The 14,071-nt window shown below is 40.0% G+C and overlaps 1 protein-coding gene across 4 annotated transcripts in view; it reads right to left on the reverse strand.

The window, feature by feature from the left end:
- phip (pleckstrin homology domain interacting protein) overlaps window positions 1-14,071 on the reverse strand; it is a 36,273-nt gene that overhangs the window by 6,927 nt on the left and 15,275 nt on the right. Inside the window, exons 15-34 of one of the 4 annotated variants that reach the window (XM_051408869.1) lie at window positions 13,677-13,811; window positions 11,407-11,535; window positions 10,980-11,205; window positions 10,105-10,227; window positions 8,890-9,073; window positions 8,654-8,756; window positions 8,324-8,461; window positions 7,367-7,464; window positions 7,017-7,224; window positions 6,538-6,648; window positions 6,139-6,246; window positions 4,779-4,903; window positions 4,323-4,405; window positions 4,077-4,188; window positions 2,820-2,881; window positions 2,557-2,712; window positions 1,216-1,336; window positions 974-1,099; window positions 746-821; window positions 69-131 (exon numbers count right to left, since the gene is read on the reverse strand). In XM_051408869.1, the coding sequence (XP_051264829.1) occupies window positions 69-131; window positions 746-821; window positions 974-1,099; window positions 1,216-1,336; window positions 2,557-2,712; window positions 2,820-2,881; window positions 4,077-4,188; window positions 4,323-4,405; window positions 4,779-4,903; window positions 6,139-6,246; window positions 6,538-6,648; window positions 7,017-7,224; window positions 7,367-7,464; window positions 8,324-8,461; window positions 8,654-8,756; window positions 8,890-9,073; window positions 10,105-10,227; window positions 10,980-11,205; window positions 11,407-11,535; window positions 13,677-13,811 (2,487 nt within the window). Of the gene's footprint in view, window positions 1-68; window positions 132-745; window positions 822-973; window positions 1,100-1,215; window positions 1,337-2,556; window positions 2,734-2,819; window positions 2,882-4,076; window positions 4,189-4,313; window positions 4,406-4,778; window positions 4,904-6,138; window positions 6,247-6,537; window positions 6,649-7,016; window positions 7,225-7,366; window positions 7,465-8,323; window positions 8,462-8,653; window positions 8,757-8,889; window positions 9,074-10,104; window positions 10,228-10,979; window positions 11,206-11,406; window positions 11,536-13,676; window positions 13,812-14,071 lie in introns of all 4 variants that reach the window. The other 3 variants (XM_051408867.1, XM_051408868.1, XM_051408865.1) reach the window with 3 other exon arrangements.

The raw sequence follows: 14,071 nt of genomic DNA on the forward strand, positions 1-14,071 counted from the left end.
AAGTTTGTTTTCACTCTCATGAACAGCAGTGTAGGATGTGTGGGACAACGCTGTCACCATAACGCTACCTTGTGGTTCCGCTTGGATGTTCCAGGAGTATTACTATCTTCATCCTCCTCCTCCTCATCATCCTAAATAGATAGGAAATGGGGAATTATTGCATATTGTACAACAGGCTGCGCTGCCCTAATAACAGCAGCATTTAAAATTAGAATTACTACTTGTTATACCACGGTCTGGGTGAATACTCGATGCTGATTAAGAGTGTCCATTAATTCCTGATGTCGCACACCTAAGTAGTGTTTGTCAACTGCACGCAGTGTTACTGACTTTGAATCTTGCTAGTATAAGGGAGCTAGAAATGCCAAGTCATATCTAAGGTTTGTCCGATTTACTGGAGTAGTGGCATGTTAAAAAACTTTAGATTTTGAAAATATAAATGAATGATCTTCCTAAGTGACCATGGTATAAGCAGGATAATGCACTTTGAGGTGTCCATAATCATGAATTAGTGAACACCTCGTCAGGCATTATCCCTCACCCTTGATACATGCAATATACATATTTTGGAATTAAGAAGAAATAGTGAAAGTATGCTTTTCTTTGATGACTACCAGTATTTGACTATTTTTTGATTTGGTGAGATTATGTAACCAATTTCAGCAATTAATTAGAATAAAAAGCAACATGTTCAGGGCCTTTTTAAGACAAGTTACAGTGTAAACATGTAGATATGTAAACACACCTCATCCTCAGAGTCAGAGAAGGTAGCCTTCTTCATAGTTTTGTAGAGGGGCATGAGGTCTGTCAGACTTTGGTCCCTGAAGAAGAAAAGAGGAGGAGAGAGCATAAATTATATCTGACAGTGCAAATGTTGTGAGGTGTTTAAAACATGGAATATAATCCCAATTTTTAACCAGAAGGTTTTGATAACTGATTTTTTCTGTGTGGATTGCTTTAAGATCATACTCACTTAATGAATTGCAGCATGAGGTCAGAGACAAACTTGGCAGTAGTGACAATGAATGATCCGGGCTCATTGAATGTTTGGGTGTTGTGTTCAATGTAACGGACCTCCCACATCAGAGAGGACAGTCGTCTGAAAGAGAAAAAAATATGTTGAGTGTGTACGTAATTCACACACACACACACACACACACACACTCTGTATTGTCTGCCATCCCTTTAACCCAAACACAGCCTCATGTGAGGTACCTGTAGAAGCGGTTCACCAGCCTTTGGCGTATGGTGCTGAGGTCAGTGATGTAGGCCACCACTGTGCAGTATGTGGGGTAAGCTTGTAGATCCACTGGAAAGGTGAATGGCGCCGCCACATCTGAGGGTGAACACACAAGAAGAGAGGATTATTACTGGAACACATCTGCTAAATGTAAGACAAACATTTAGTAATACTGTGAAACTAAACTTTTTAAAGGTGGATAGAGAGGTATAGTCAGAAATGACTGACCATAATAAGAATGATATGGAAATGCCACATAGATTTTTTTTTCCTGTTAGAGGTGGAAACACAAAATCTGCTGTGGAAACTGTCAAGACATGTTGCAACACATGACAAAATCATAAGTTTTTATTTCCCATATTTATCATGCCTTAACTGGTCAACAACGTTGATTTTCTTTGATATTTTATTTCTGTGACTTTTCTGCATTTATAAAATATCATAATAATATTTACACTGGATCAAATCACATATTGTTGAAATTGAAGGTGTTGTAAATCCAGGCATTTGATAAAAATTTATTATACATTATAAAATGTTTCTTAGCTCTGCACAAAGGCAATACTGGACCAAGAAAAGCAACAGATTATATATTTTCTTTTTGAATATATATTTTAACAATATGTGTATCAAAAATTATGGAGATGTGAAATTCCTAACCTATCAAAAAAAAGAGCTACCCCTAGTAACTAACAACTAAATAAATGTGTTAAGAAAAACTTGCTGTAGCTTCACACTTTGACCAATTTGACCTAAAATTCCATTGTGGACCATAATGGTTTAACAAAGGTGGATATCCTTTCTACATGATATGTCTCCTTCTAAATAAAATAACCTGCTTACGGGGTCTAAATTTAGATGCACCTGCAAGAGTTAATATAAATCCTGTCCTGTAAGCCAACTGTAGCATGAAGCGTAGGAGTAACAAGGGAGAGATCTAGAAGGATTAAGTGTGCAGGCTGTTGGTGCTCATGTGTGTTTCATTCCCAAACGATCACCAGAGGGAGCCCTCAGACCAGCTTTCCACCGGGAGGGGTGCAGTAACACAAAGCCTGTGCTTTATATGACATTACATCACTTAATGGGAACTCAAGCAAGCACCTCAGTATGCGGCTGAACGTGTTAGCAGCTTATTTCTTTTAACATTTGATCCGTGGCCCTGCTCGGCTCACGCTGATGAGCTCAGAGCGGTGACTCATGTTGTGTGGACAGTCATGCTGCTTTACGAGAAATGGGACCTCCTGGCTGAACTTCACATCGCCGCTTAAGTCACACAAGCAGATCGTTATTTTCACAGAGGCTTGATGACGTCATACCGAGTGTGCAGAGCTGGTCGATGGCTTTGATGATGCGTTCGCACTCCTCTGCGCGTGTGCGGCAGCCCCACTCCCCGTCCAGTGGGACGTAGAGCAGCTCCTTCTGCTCTTCTTCTATCAGTGGGACGCTCATGCCCAACTCCTCGGGAAACGTGGCTGCGCGGGGAACAAGAGAAACTGAAGAATCCTTCAAAATGTTAAAATTTGTAAAGGAAGTGTAAATGTGTATATACTGCAGTGTGGGCATATTAAGAGTGACCTACCATCATCAGGGATGGGCTCCATATCCCAAGGACTCATCTTTTCCGTGTCTCCGTTATCCCAGCTGGATGAGAAATAGTTTTGATATGAATTGTCAAAGTCATCTTTGAGCCTTTGTCTTTGTAATTTCATAGGTGACGTATTACAAGCATCCTAAAGTGAATGTCATTCTCTAACAAGGTTTTTCAAATAATGTGTCACCATGAGCACTCAGTGCGGACAAAGAAAAACTAACTCAAACAGATAATATGCTCATTAACGTTTCAAATTGGAATGTCACTGACAATGAAAGTTCACCAATAGCAAAACAATGGGCAGTGTTAGTTGGCGTCATTGTAAATATCAAATCTAAACATCCAGGACTGTTTCATCAAGTTTTATGAGTGATTCAAGCCATGAGGTGTGCAGTTAATGAGTGTTGTGAGAGGAGGTGTCAGCGGCATAATCACATCGAGCCATTTGTCTACGCATGCCTGGATTTTGTCCAAGCAGACAAATCCCTGTTACATATAAACCATTTTAATGAAACAGGTTCACGTTTCTTATTCCTTATTCTGTCATCGGTGGAAGTCAGATGTCAAACTCATTCAGTCCCAGGATTCCACTAAGATACCAAGAGACCAGCAGACAAAGACTGGGAACCCAGTTAAAGTTTTCACACTTTCACACAGTAGCCAACTTTTCTGATTTTGAAAATCAATCTCCAAGTTAAGTTTCTCAAAATCACAGGATTTTAATAATACAATGTTTGGTAAATATGTACCATCAATAAGTGCTGCATGATTTTCTCACTAAGAGATTACAGTTCTCCTTCTATAACCTGCTCGTACCTGCTGGTTCAGTACTCTCTATATACAGTGTTGTACTTTATAAAGTTCACGTTATGCTGATACTGTATAGTTTTGTAATGTTGCATTTTGTTGTGTCATTTCAATGGATTGAATACATTTCTGGCAGTAACCTGCAGTGCTGCAACTGCAAAATATAATTCGCGAGGTCTGACTTCCTTTTCTCACCATCATCACAGAGGTTTCCTTGATTCTGATCCATTTTGGTCTTGTCATTTCTGTTTAACACACATTATATCTGTTTTTATTTCTGACACAGTTTGTCACAGGGGGTTAAGCAGTCCTGTCATTTGTTGATGCAACCTTAGGTTTGAAGCAATGGATCTAATTGTGAGACCGTGTAGAGCTCTGATTTCTATGCGTTTTCAACTGTGCAGCCCTAAACAGAGTAAATACAAGCGGTGATCATACCAGACATTGTAGCACTGAAAGAGGCTGTCAGGATACTGAGGCTGGTAGGGCTCCTGGCTCTCGATGGTCCCAAACCACCAGGCATCGTCAATTACAGACCGAAACCTGTCACCTATACACACACATCACAGTTAGTTTAGATCTTTACAAGAAAACAACAGCTGACCTCATGATTTAAGCTAGAAAATATACGTGACATGTATTTTGTATTCTGCGTGTCAGACAACAAAGGCAAACCTGTCTGACCTATACTCCACTGCCTCTTTCTGGCATTGTCAAACTGCTGTCGTAGTATCAGGAAGTCGATGACATCAGGCATGTCGTGGTATCTGCAACAAGACAAAAATGTAAGCAACTAAGCAACAAAAGAATAAATAAAACAACCATATTAACAGTGTGAAATAGATCTAACACAGACAATTTGGAGTAGCAGCTTGCCATTCCCATAACAGTCTTTACTTTTGTACTGTCAGTCAACTGGATTAAATGTTTTAGGAGTACTGCCTTGCCTTGTGTCAATACAAGAATTCATTTAGGGAAATAAATATTATATTTAAACTTAGCAGAAGAAAGGCCCATAGATTACAGAGAATAGTTTCCCACTCTGTGGGCACAAATGTTGTTGGTGGAAAAAAAGGTGAAAACAAGAGTGAAAAATGGAAATTCCATTAAATATAGCATGTGTCACATTGGGATGTTTACTTCATAGAGAAGGATCCTCCGGTTAGTTTGCCGGTGTCAGGGTCCAGGAAGGAAAGCTTCAGACAGCACAGTGTGGGCAAGCCAACCTCATACTTGATGCCAACTATTTTCATCAATTCCTGCTCCTGAACAGCCAAAAAAAAAGGACAAATAATGCAAATGAATACAGCTCATTTCTTGGGAGTGATTGGCGTTTCCTGGATTAGATTAAATATAGATCAATGCATTACTTTTCATTTTCTATTGATATATTTTCTTTTCAATGTTGTGTACTGTGTAGGCTGAGAGAGAGTTAGCAGGTCTACAGTAAGTTTTTCGAGCTAAGAAAAAGTGAAACCGGAGAAAGTAATACTTTAATGTTGCCATAGCTGTTTGTTCAAATAAAAAAAAAAAAAGGTATAGAACCGCTATGTTTTACACGCTACAGGCAATACATTAACAAAGATGCACACTGTGGCTGCAATGCATTATGGACTGCTGTCTGCACGGAAATTGCTATTTCTGCCTCCACACATGGAAAAGAAATGAAATATATCCCAAGTAAAAATGCAATCCCATAAACTGTTACTTTTAAGTGTTAAAGTCTTTTTCCCCATTCTTTTAGAGACAGTTTCATATATAGGGGTGAAAACTTTGTTCTCTGAAGACATTTTTCTTTTAGCTGATGTACATTTTTTTTGGAAGGAAAAGGGATTAAAGTAAACATGAAAGAGAAACGGGACAAGCGTCTGTGAGTAAGAAGAAATACCAGTAAGAGGTTTATAAGCTAAATACTCTGTGTGTGTGTGTGTGTGTGTGTGTGTGTGTGTGTGTGTGTGTGTGTGTGTGTGTGTGTGCAATGGTGAATGATTGCATCATTGTAGCTTGAAACTATGTAGCGATTACTAGGAACTGCTATGTATTCTGAGGAAGATTGTGTCATTTATTATCTTATTTCTACTCTGGCCTTTTTAGCCATTACCTTTGGAACTCAGCATCTTTAAAAGAGAAGTGTCACTGAAAGTATTACACTGCCAAAATGTCAGTCAAGATGTGAGACTGAAAAACAGGATCTGGCATCTGATGTTCACTACATATCTATCAGAGGATTGTGAGAGAGGTTTTTCACTATGACTTCTACTTTTATGTTCTTAATGAATGTCACTGTTATTAATTTAACTGGACAAACGTATTTCCCCTGTGTGAGGACTGTATTGACTTTTGTTTCATGGCTCTACTGTGATTTTTACAAGAGGATTCTCTTCAGTGGTTGTGGGCACACAAATAAAGAGACTATATAAATCTCTGGATACATGGGATCTAAAGAGCAGAGTCTCTCTTCAGAGAGTCTTCAATCCATCTTTGTCAAAGTGTTTCTTACCCGTAGCTCCATCTTGTGCCAGGGCTGCTTCTTAGGATTGATGCTGTAAATCTTTTTCTGTTTGGCCATCTCCACATAGGCTTCATGGCCCTGTCTGAAGTAGTATACCTGCACACACACATACATCAATTCAAATATATCACAGAACTGTATATTGTATATGTTTCTGGAATGTAAAATTTCTGGTAACATAGTTAAATTATATTTTCAGCTGCTATGGATGGCAATGTCACTCAGTGTGTCCCTTATTTACTTGTGTGTAATGGACATTACAGCCTCATGGGGCCGCTAAATTTAGTGCAGATTTTTAGTCTTGTTGCTATGTAAAACATGAGCCGGTGTTTTGGTATGAGCAGACATGTGGTGCACATGTGCTGAGGACAGTGAAACAGCTCGTACCTCGTCCCCCATCTGGGGTATGTAAGGACATCTGCGGGGGACCGTGTCTGTGATCCAGGCAGAGGGTAGCCACTCTTCCAGTGTTAGCCCTTGCTCCTCAAGCTCTGTCCTCTGAATGACACACAACAAAATAAACAGTCAACAACAGTTCTTAATTTAGAGTTTTTTCATTATGTAACATTTCTTTTCTTCTCCAGAATTTAAATAAGGACCTAAACTTTGAATAATCTGTGTCCATACTTTAAATCAAAAGTTGAAATGTATGAATTTTTTTTACATCAAATGTGCATAAAATGTTGCACAAGAACCTTTTGTCACCTTTGTTGAATGTGAGAACAATGTACTTGTGTTGACTTCAATTATTTGTCTTTAAAACACTGTTTAATCTGAGCACTCATTTGCGCAAATGGCTGAAGGGTAGTAACTTTGATTTACTCCTGGAGCCACAAGCAGGCAAAACACAATTACTAACAACAAACCTTCCTCTTCTCCTTTGGCGTCTTCTTTTTTGGTAATGCGCCATCTTTGTCGGCTTTCTCTTTCTTTCTTTCTTTCTTCCCATCCCTCTTCTTCTCTCCATCTTCCTCAGAGCTGCTGCTTTTCTTTTTTACTTTCACACTCTTCTTGGGCGGTTCAAGGTTGATCCCTGCGTCCGCTGTCCAGTCGGAATAATCGCTAGAGTAGTCGCTGCAAATAAATCACAGAGAGAAGATTAAATACACAGATGTATCCGCTTGTGTTTATGTTCTGATTTGCATACAGCATGTGCATGTATCAGTAGGAGATGGTTGATATGATTAATGTGTGTGATGTACTGTATGTATCTTACCTTGAACTACTGTGGTCATCTGGCCAGGGCTCCTTTGCTTCCTCTTCCTTCTCCTCCTCTGATGAATGTCCGTTGATTTGCCGTACCTCCACCTCTCCCTGGAAACACACATCATTTTATGTTAGCGCTCTAAACGACACAAATACGAACCAAAGAAATTAACAGAATCAGTGAAAAGGAAAGGCACCAGGAAGGTACTGTATAGTAAAAAGTTTGTCTATTGTTGTGAGTTGAGCAGTTCGGTGTGCTTGTATCAGCTTGCTAGATTAGAGAGACACCAGAGATAAGTGGTACTGAGCAGACCTAAACCACATTTAACTCTTCAGTGCTCAATTGAGTACTACTTTTATTGTTAGACTCTGGTAATGAAAGAGTGCATAAAGTTTTCATGGCTTTAACACACTGTTTGCCTGTTAGACTGCTTTGTAGGTAGATAAATGTCACTATGTCTATATGGTTTATTTTAATGGATCATTTTGATGACAGGGTGTCCTTTTGGAAAATCAACACAAAATTAAAAGAGTCTAGAGAGGAGTCTAATCCATCCATACATATATTTCATGTTACTTTTCACAGTACTAACAGTCCAGTTTTACCAAATGGTAAAGTCCAAGGCGCAAAACAGCGGGCAGTAAAAGGTTAACATGCTGGCAAAGTCTGAATAGAAGGTCTTTGGTGAAATCAGCTGATCGAAAATTGAGTGCAAAAGCAGTTCTAACAAGTTAGATGAGCCAACAAAAATGGGGAAAATGACATCCCACAAGTAAAATAAAAAAAACACTGTTTACCGTCTGACTGTAAATCCCTAGGACTAAACTTTAAGACCTCTTCAAAAGAACTGCAACACAAATATTTTCATGTCATGTGTGTTTTAGATGAAGATCAGGAAGGGTTTGCCACATAGCTCCCCTATGAAGTCTGAAACTTAATTCAAAACAGTAACGGTATTGTATCTACCTCTGAGGTGCTTTCGTCGTCATCAGCAGCCTCGGCGCTCTGGCGGCTCGTCTCCTCCATTGCAGCACGGGTGTGATAGCCGTGGTTACCCTGGCTCCTCCTCCCCTCGTCAACTACACACTCTGATGTTGGATGAACCTGCAAAAGCAGAGAATGAAGGACAGAAAGGAGACAAAGAAAAACAGAAAATCTCTATTAAAACTAGCACTGAATAGAAAGGTTAAGGAGGAAAACTAATTATATTCCCCCAAAACAATAATGTTAGTATATAGTGTGTGTGTGTGTGTGTGTGTGTGTGTGTGTGTGTGTGTGTGTGGATAATTCACTTACCCTGCTCTCCTTGGGGAGAGAGTGGATGGTACGTCTCCTCCTTTCTGACTGATAAATATTGATCTCCTCCTCCCCTTTAGCCTCACGCCAGTTTACCTGTCTCCTACACAATAAACAAACACACACAGAGTGAGTTCTATCACTTCCAAAAGGAGGTTTCTCTCTGTGAAATCAAATTTGTGTGTGTGTGTGTGTGTGTGTGTGTGTGTGTGTGTGTGTGTGTGTGTGTCTGTTACCCAACAGAGGCGTCCTCCAGCTCAGGGACCAGCACCCTGCGGCTCCAGGCCACCAGGTCTCCCTCTGTGGCCATCTGGCTGCGTGGGGCGTTGCTGTGCATCTGCCGGACACCCTCGATCTGCCCGCTGCGTCGCAGACCCACGTTGGGCGGAGAGTGCACCTCAGTGGGCGAACCCACCGATCCTGAGGGAAAGAGATATCAAAGAGAGGGAAAATAGTGTTTACACTGTTTTGGGGTAAATTGTCCCACTTGATAATAGATGAGAATGCTGACACCCAACTCATCCATGTGTTTGTAGTAGATTCATTAATTTAAGTGCTAGAAATACTAATATACTTGGTATTTGTAGCACCAGGAGACGTCTTCAAATTGCTTATTTTGTCTGAGCAACAGTTGAAAACCCATAATTAGTTTACTATTACATAAGCCAAACAAAACAGCTAATCTTAAGCTGATATCATTAAAAATTTAACAAAATAATTTCTGATTGTTTTTGTATTGATTGACTAATTAATTATTTGACTAATTGTTTCAGCTCTGGAGATACAAAGAGAGACAAGAGAAGAAACAATTATTTGAACTAGCCGGTTACTAAGTTCATGATATTTTATTAGTAAAACCTAATAGAATTTTCAAAGCATACAATAAAGACAACCATGATTTTGTTACTAAGAATGCTGCAGTTTCTTTCTGTTAAATAAAGCCAGCTGCATGCAGGCGATTACTTATCGTAGAACATTTCATTGAACTTTCTAGGTTTCCTGTGTAAATCTCACTGAGTTGCTTAAAATGTTTGTTTTGCATAATTGGAAAAATATGTTGCATATTTCATCTGAAAAGTTCATTAAAAATATATTTTTAGTTTCACAATACACTGATTACAAACATGTGGCTCTGACAAATAAAAATATTAGTCCAAATGTATTGTGTGGTGTACTTTTCACACTGTTAATTATACAAATCCATCATATGTGGATTAAAATAGTATCTGCAATTCGTCTTGTCTTAACCTGCTTCAGAGATAGGTAGAGTCTACAAGTGGCACTACATTTAGAAAGCTTTAGTATTTTTACCTCTGTTAAGGCATTAAATTAATTGATTAACATTTGAACTGAATCATGTCCTTGCTACGCCTGTGCAGGTGAAAACTAAAACTAATTTGGATAGTGCCAACGCTACATTAGTTTGACCTTCTAGTCATACGTGGCCTTACCTCTGCTCGCCCTGGTGTCATTTGTTCCCAGTCTCTGGTCCTGTTCCTGCTGCAGCCTCTGAATCATAGTATCCAGAGGACTGGGACCGTCCACCGCCTGCTCACTCACCACTTGGTTCAGGCCTGATAGAGACAGGAATGGAGTAAAAGAGAGAGACTTAAAAAAGTGAAAGAGAAACAGAAAGAGAGGTGGTTCTGGTGAAACTAAAATAGCTTAAATTAAGTCATAAAGAAGACCCCTACTGTTTTATAATAATGGCATTTACACATTGCTTTATTGCATTAATTTCTTTCTATTTAAAAGGAGGTGAGCTAAAAGTTCCTATACTCTGCACGTCACAATGCTCTATTATAAACTTCAAAGAAGAAAAGAAGGCAATGGGTTTTTCCCCATATCCTCCACAGTCACCTCAATACCCAGCATGCTTTGAAAAGCTTTTTAAGGGCAAGGTTAACATTATTCTATATACTAAGGCAAAACCCACAGAGAGCATGTACAGTCATATCTCACAAGAAATCCCTCTCCCCCCTCGCCTCCTTTACCTGTCTCCACTGTGCACTACTGATGCATTTCGTTAACTACTGATTGTTTCTGTTTATACCCCTGCCAAGATTTGAAACTGCCTTATTAGTTCTGGTTATGGTTGCCAATGCTGGTGTAGTTTCAGTAAAAATGCCCCTCATTATGCACAATTGATGACAGATAACTTGTCAGGCTGTGAGAGCGGTGTGACAGATGAGTTACAATTAGACAGTGTCACCCCCAGGTAAAGTGTACAGTGTACAAGTAAACAAGAGCAGAGTACAACTGAGTTCATGCCCTCAGACCATGAAGAGAAAAGATATTCCTAGGGATCTGATTTCAGCCTCTGTACCTGAGGAAGTGACCCCCATCTGTGGGATCAACTGCTCATCCCTACAGCCCTCTCTGCCAGGCACCAGCCGCTGGTATCTAGGGTGGTGGGGGTTCCCGTCAACATCCACCAGGAAGGGAGGGGGCATTAGGTGTGGCGCCTGCTGAGTCTGTTCATCCAGCACGTAATTGTTGGCATCCCGGATCAGTGGCCGGTAGTCGGTATGGAAGAACATCTGGTCCGCTATCTGAAAAGGGGAGAGGTACATTTACTCATACATTTTAAAGCTAATACTCAGCTAAGTATGTTTCCAATGAGGATGTAACACTGATCAGGACCACTGATCTGGGGAAGTGACATGGGCATTTGTTGTTACTGATAGCATCAATTAAGTGAGTTGTTTTTATAGGCATGTGTATGAACATTAAAGGTGAGCGTGTTGCTTTACCTTGTCATACTTGCTGCTGGAGCCAAAGCCAAAGATGAGCAGGTGTCCATGCGAGTCGGTGGCTGCAAAATGCTGCCCATCTGGACTACATTTGCAGTCAAACAACGCTCCATGCCCTTGGCCCTCGATCTGTCCGACGAGAGGGGGGGGAGAGAGAGAGATAGGTGCACATTGTAAATAATAGTATTACACTACCAGGGCTATTCCAGGCAACCGTAGCTTCTCAAAATGTGTAGTACGCAAAATCAGATGCAGCATTCCACATGAATGGCACTTAGTACTGATACTTAAATAGAAAATTAAAATAACACATTTATGATTAAGCAAAAAGCCAGATTATGAAAATGGATGTTTTTCAGGTAAACCATGTGACAGACAGCATTTCTCATTTCCAGCAGCAATAGTGAAATAAAAAGAGTTTGATAAACAGCCAGATCAGTAATATACACTATTACAAAACTGAGCACCACCTGCAGAAACTGAAACTTTATCAGAAAACCCTAACTGTTGTGACTGTCAGCAGACTGTTGCCGTTAGTGGATACTCCATTCAGTAACCAGATGAAAACATCTCTAGAGTGTCACTTATAAGGTTGTCGAAAGTACGGATACTTCAATACTTTTTTGATAAGACAAGTTTAAAACTAAGCGATTCTATCAAATGATAGTATCAAAAGTACCAAACCTATAAAAAATACATCTACAGTCCAGACTTTCAGCACAAGGTTGCAAGAAGAATCAGTATGTGTTAAGTAACTTTTTCTGTACCATGTGTGCATTTTTTTTTTAAAAAAAAAAGGGGGGGGAAATCCTATTTTGTGTGCCTAGAACTTTTTTCTTTTTGCCGTGGTATCAAAAGAGGTATCAAAGTATAGTACTGAAGTTTAAAATTCTGGTATCATAACAAGAAAAGGTGTGTGTGTTTTTAGCCAGCTGCAGGAGAGGCAACTCTAGAAGCTGTGGAATAGGGACAGAACAAATATCCAGATACAGAAGGCTACAGAACAGCGTCCTCTGTCAGACCTTCTAGAGGATTTAAGGAAGCCCCCTTCTTGCAAGCAAACAAATAAATTCATACAGTTCAGTCACAGACTGGCTGTAGTAGCAGCTACACTGAGGAAACAGTGTTTGCAGCAAATTTTGCAAAGCACAAAAGAGCAATGCATATCAACTTAAACAAACCGAATTGCGGATGATGCTGTGGGAAGATTATGTCACATGTACAAGTAATAGTGCAACTCTGCTTGACTTGGCTTCAAGACCATGTAACCTCTAAAAAAAAGCCAAATTTTTCCTATTCTAAGAAAAGTTTAATTATTAGTCAATAAATTCACCCTTCCTCCATTTCATGTACTTGTTTTGCTGCTACAGTCTTACTTGGTCTTTAGCTTATGGTGGCTAACATCAGCTAACATGCCATGTATTCAAGTGGTTAAGAAGACAGCCTAGTCAGAGGGACAAGAGTTCAGTTTCTCTGCTGGGCATGCTGTGCTAACATTGGCAAGCTTTAGTTATTGCTGTGTAACTGACATTACTGGGTCATTGCTCTGACTTCATGATTCCTTTCTACTTGTGCTGCTCTTACACTACATTTTAGCATTTACCATTAGCCAATTGTCATTGTGTCCACAGAGAGCACTGTTTATTTTTAACAGTTACACACAGAACCATTTCAAGATGACACACTTTTTGTATTCACTGTCTATGATCAGAACACTGAGTGACTCACTTGTTCTGAGACTCTGATTAATGCTGCCCTTGGTTACCATAGAGACTCAAGCAGGAAATACAACAGAGGCTACAATGATTAACACACTAGGTGAATTTGTACAGTGGCATATGGACATCAGTGTGGTGTCACTCTACCCTCAACTCATGCCCACGGCCACACATAGTGTAGTGCTTTAAATGAAAAACTCCAGCACGGAGGTGAGAGAAAACAAAAAAAGAAAGAGGAGAAAGTGAAAGCAGTAAGGGAGGGGAAGAACAGTGGCGGGTGAGAGTGAAAGAATGTGAGACAAAGAGTGACACTGCGAAAGGAAAGGGAAAGTATGTGTAGTGGAAAAGAGGCAAAAGAACAAAAAAAAAATGTAACAATGCTAATCTGTATGTCTTTCTGCTGATTCACGGCAAGAGAAAATATGACATGTGTGTCACGTGTGAAGGGGACAAATATCAAGATCTGGTCACTGTCAGCTTCAATGTGAGGGCAGTGAGTGAGTGGCAAAGAGACAGAGAGACAGAGAGGTGCAGGGGGCTCGAGAGTCTCACCATGTTGAAATAGGAGCGGATCTTGACTCCTCTGGCCAGGTCCCACACAACGCAATTCCCATCATGCCCCGCAGAGAAAAGGATTCTGGGATCAAAGGGGTGTGGCTCCAGAACAAACACCTCGTCCTCGTGACCCTGTCGTTAAACAACATGAACATATAGATTAAGACACTCTAAGAAATGAAAAAAGACAGAAAGAAATCATCAGTGTTTGCCAAACAAAATTTGGCATACTTTGTGTCACTAAGGGTTAAGGGGTCAGGGGTTAGGGTCACTCTTCCTGGTCCCACTAGAGCCAGACCCATATATCAGTCGGCCGATACTGGCCTATAGCAGGCTTATCAGTATCTGCATATATGTTATCCAATATATGCTGATATGAAAACTGTTTTTTT

The sequence above is a fragment of the Dicentrarchus labrax genome, unplaced genomic scaffold (genome assembly GCF_905237075.1).
Source record: "Dicentrarchus labrax unplaced genomic scaffold, dlabrax2021, whole genome shotgun sequence".
In the NCBI taxonomy this organism is placed as follows: Eukaryota; Metazoa; Chordata; class Actinopteri; family Moronidae; genus Dicentrarchus; species Dicentrarchus labrax.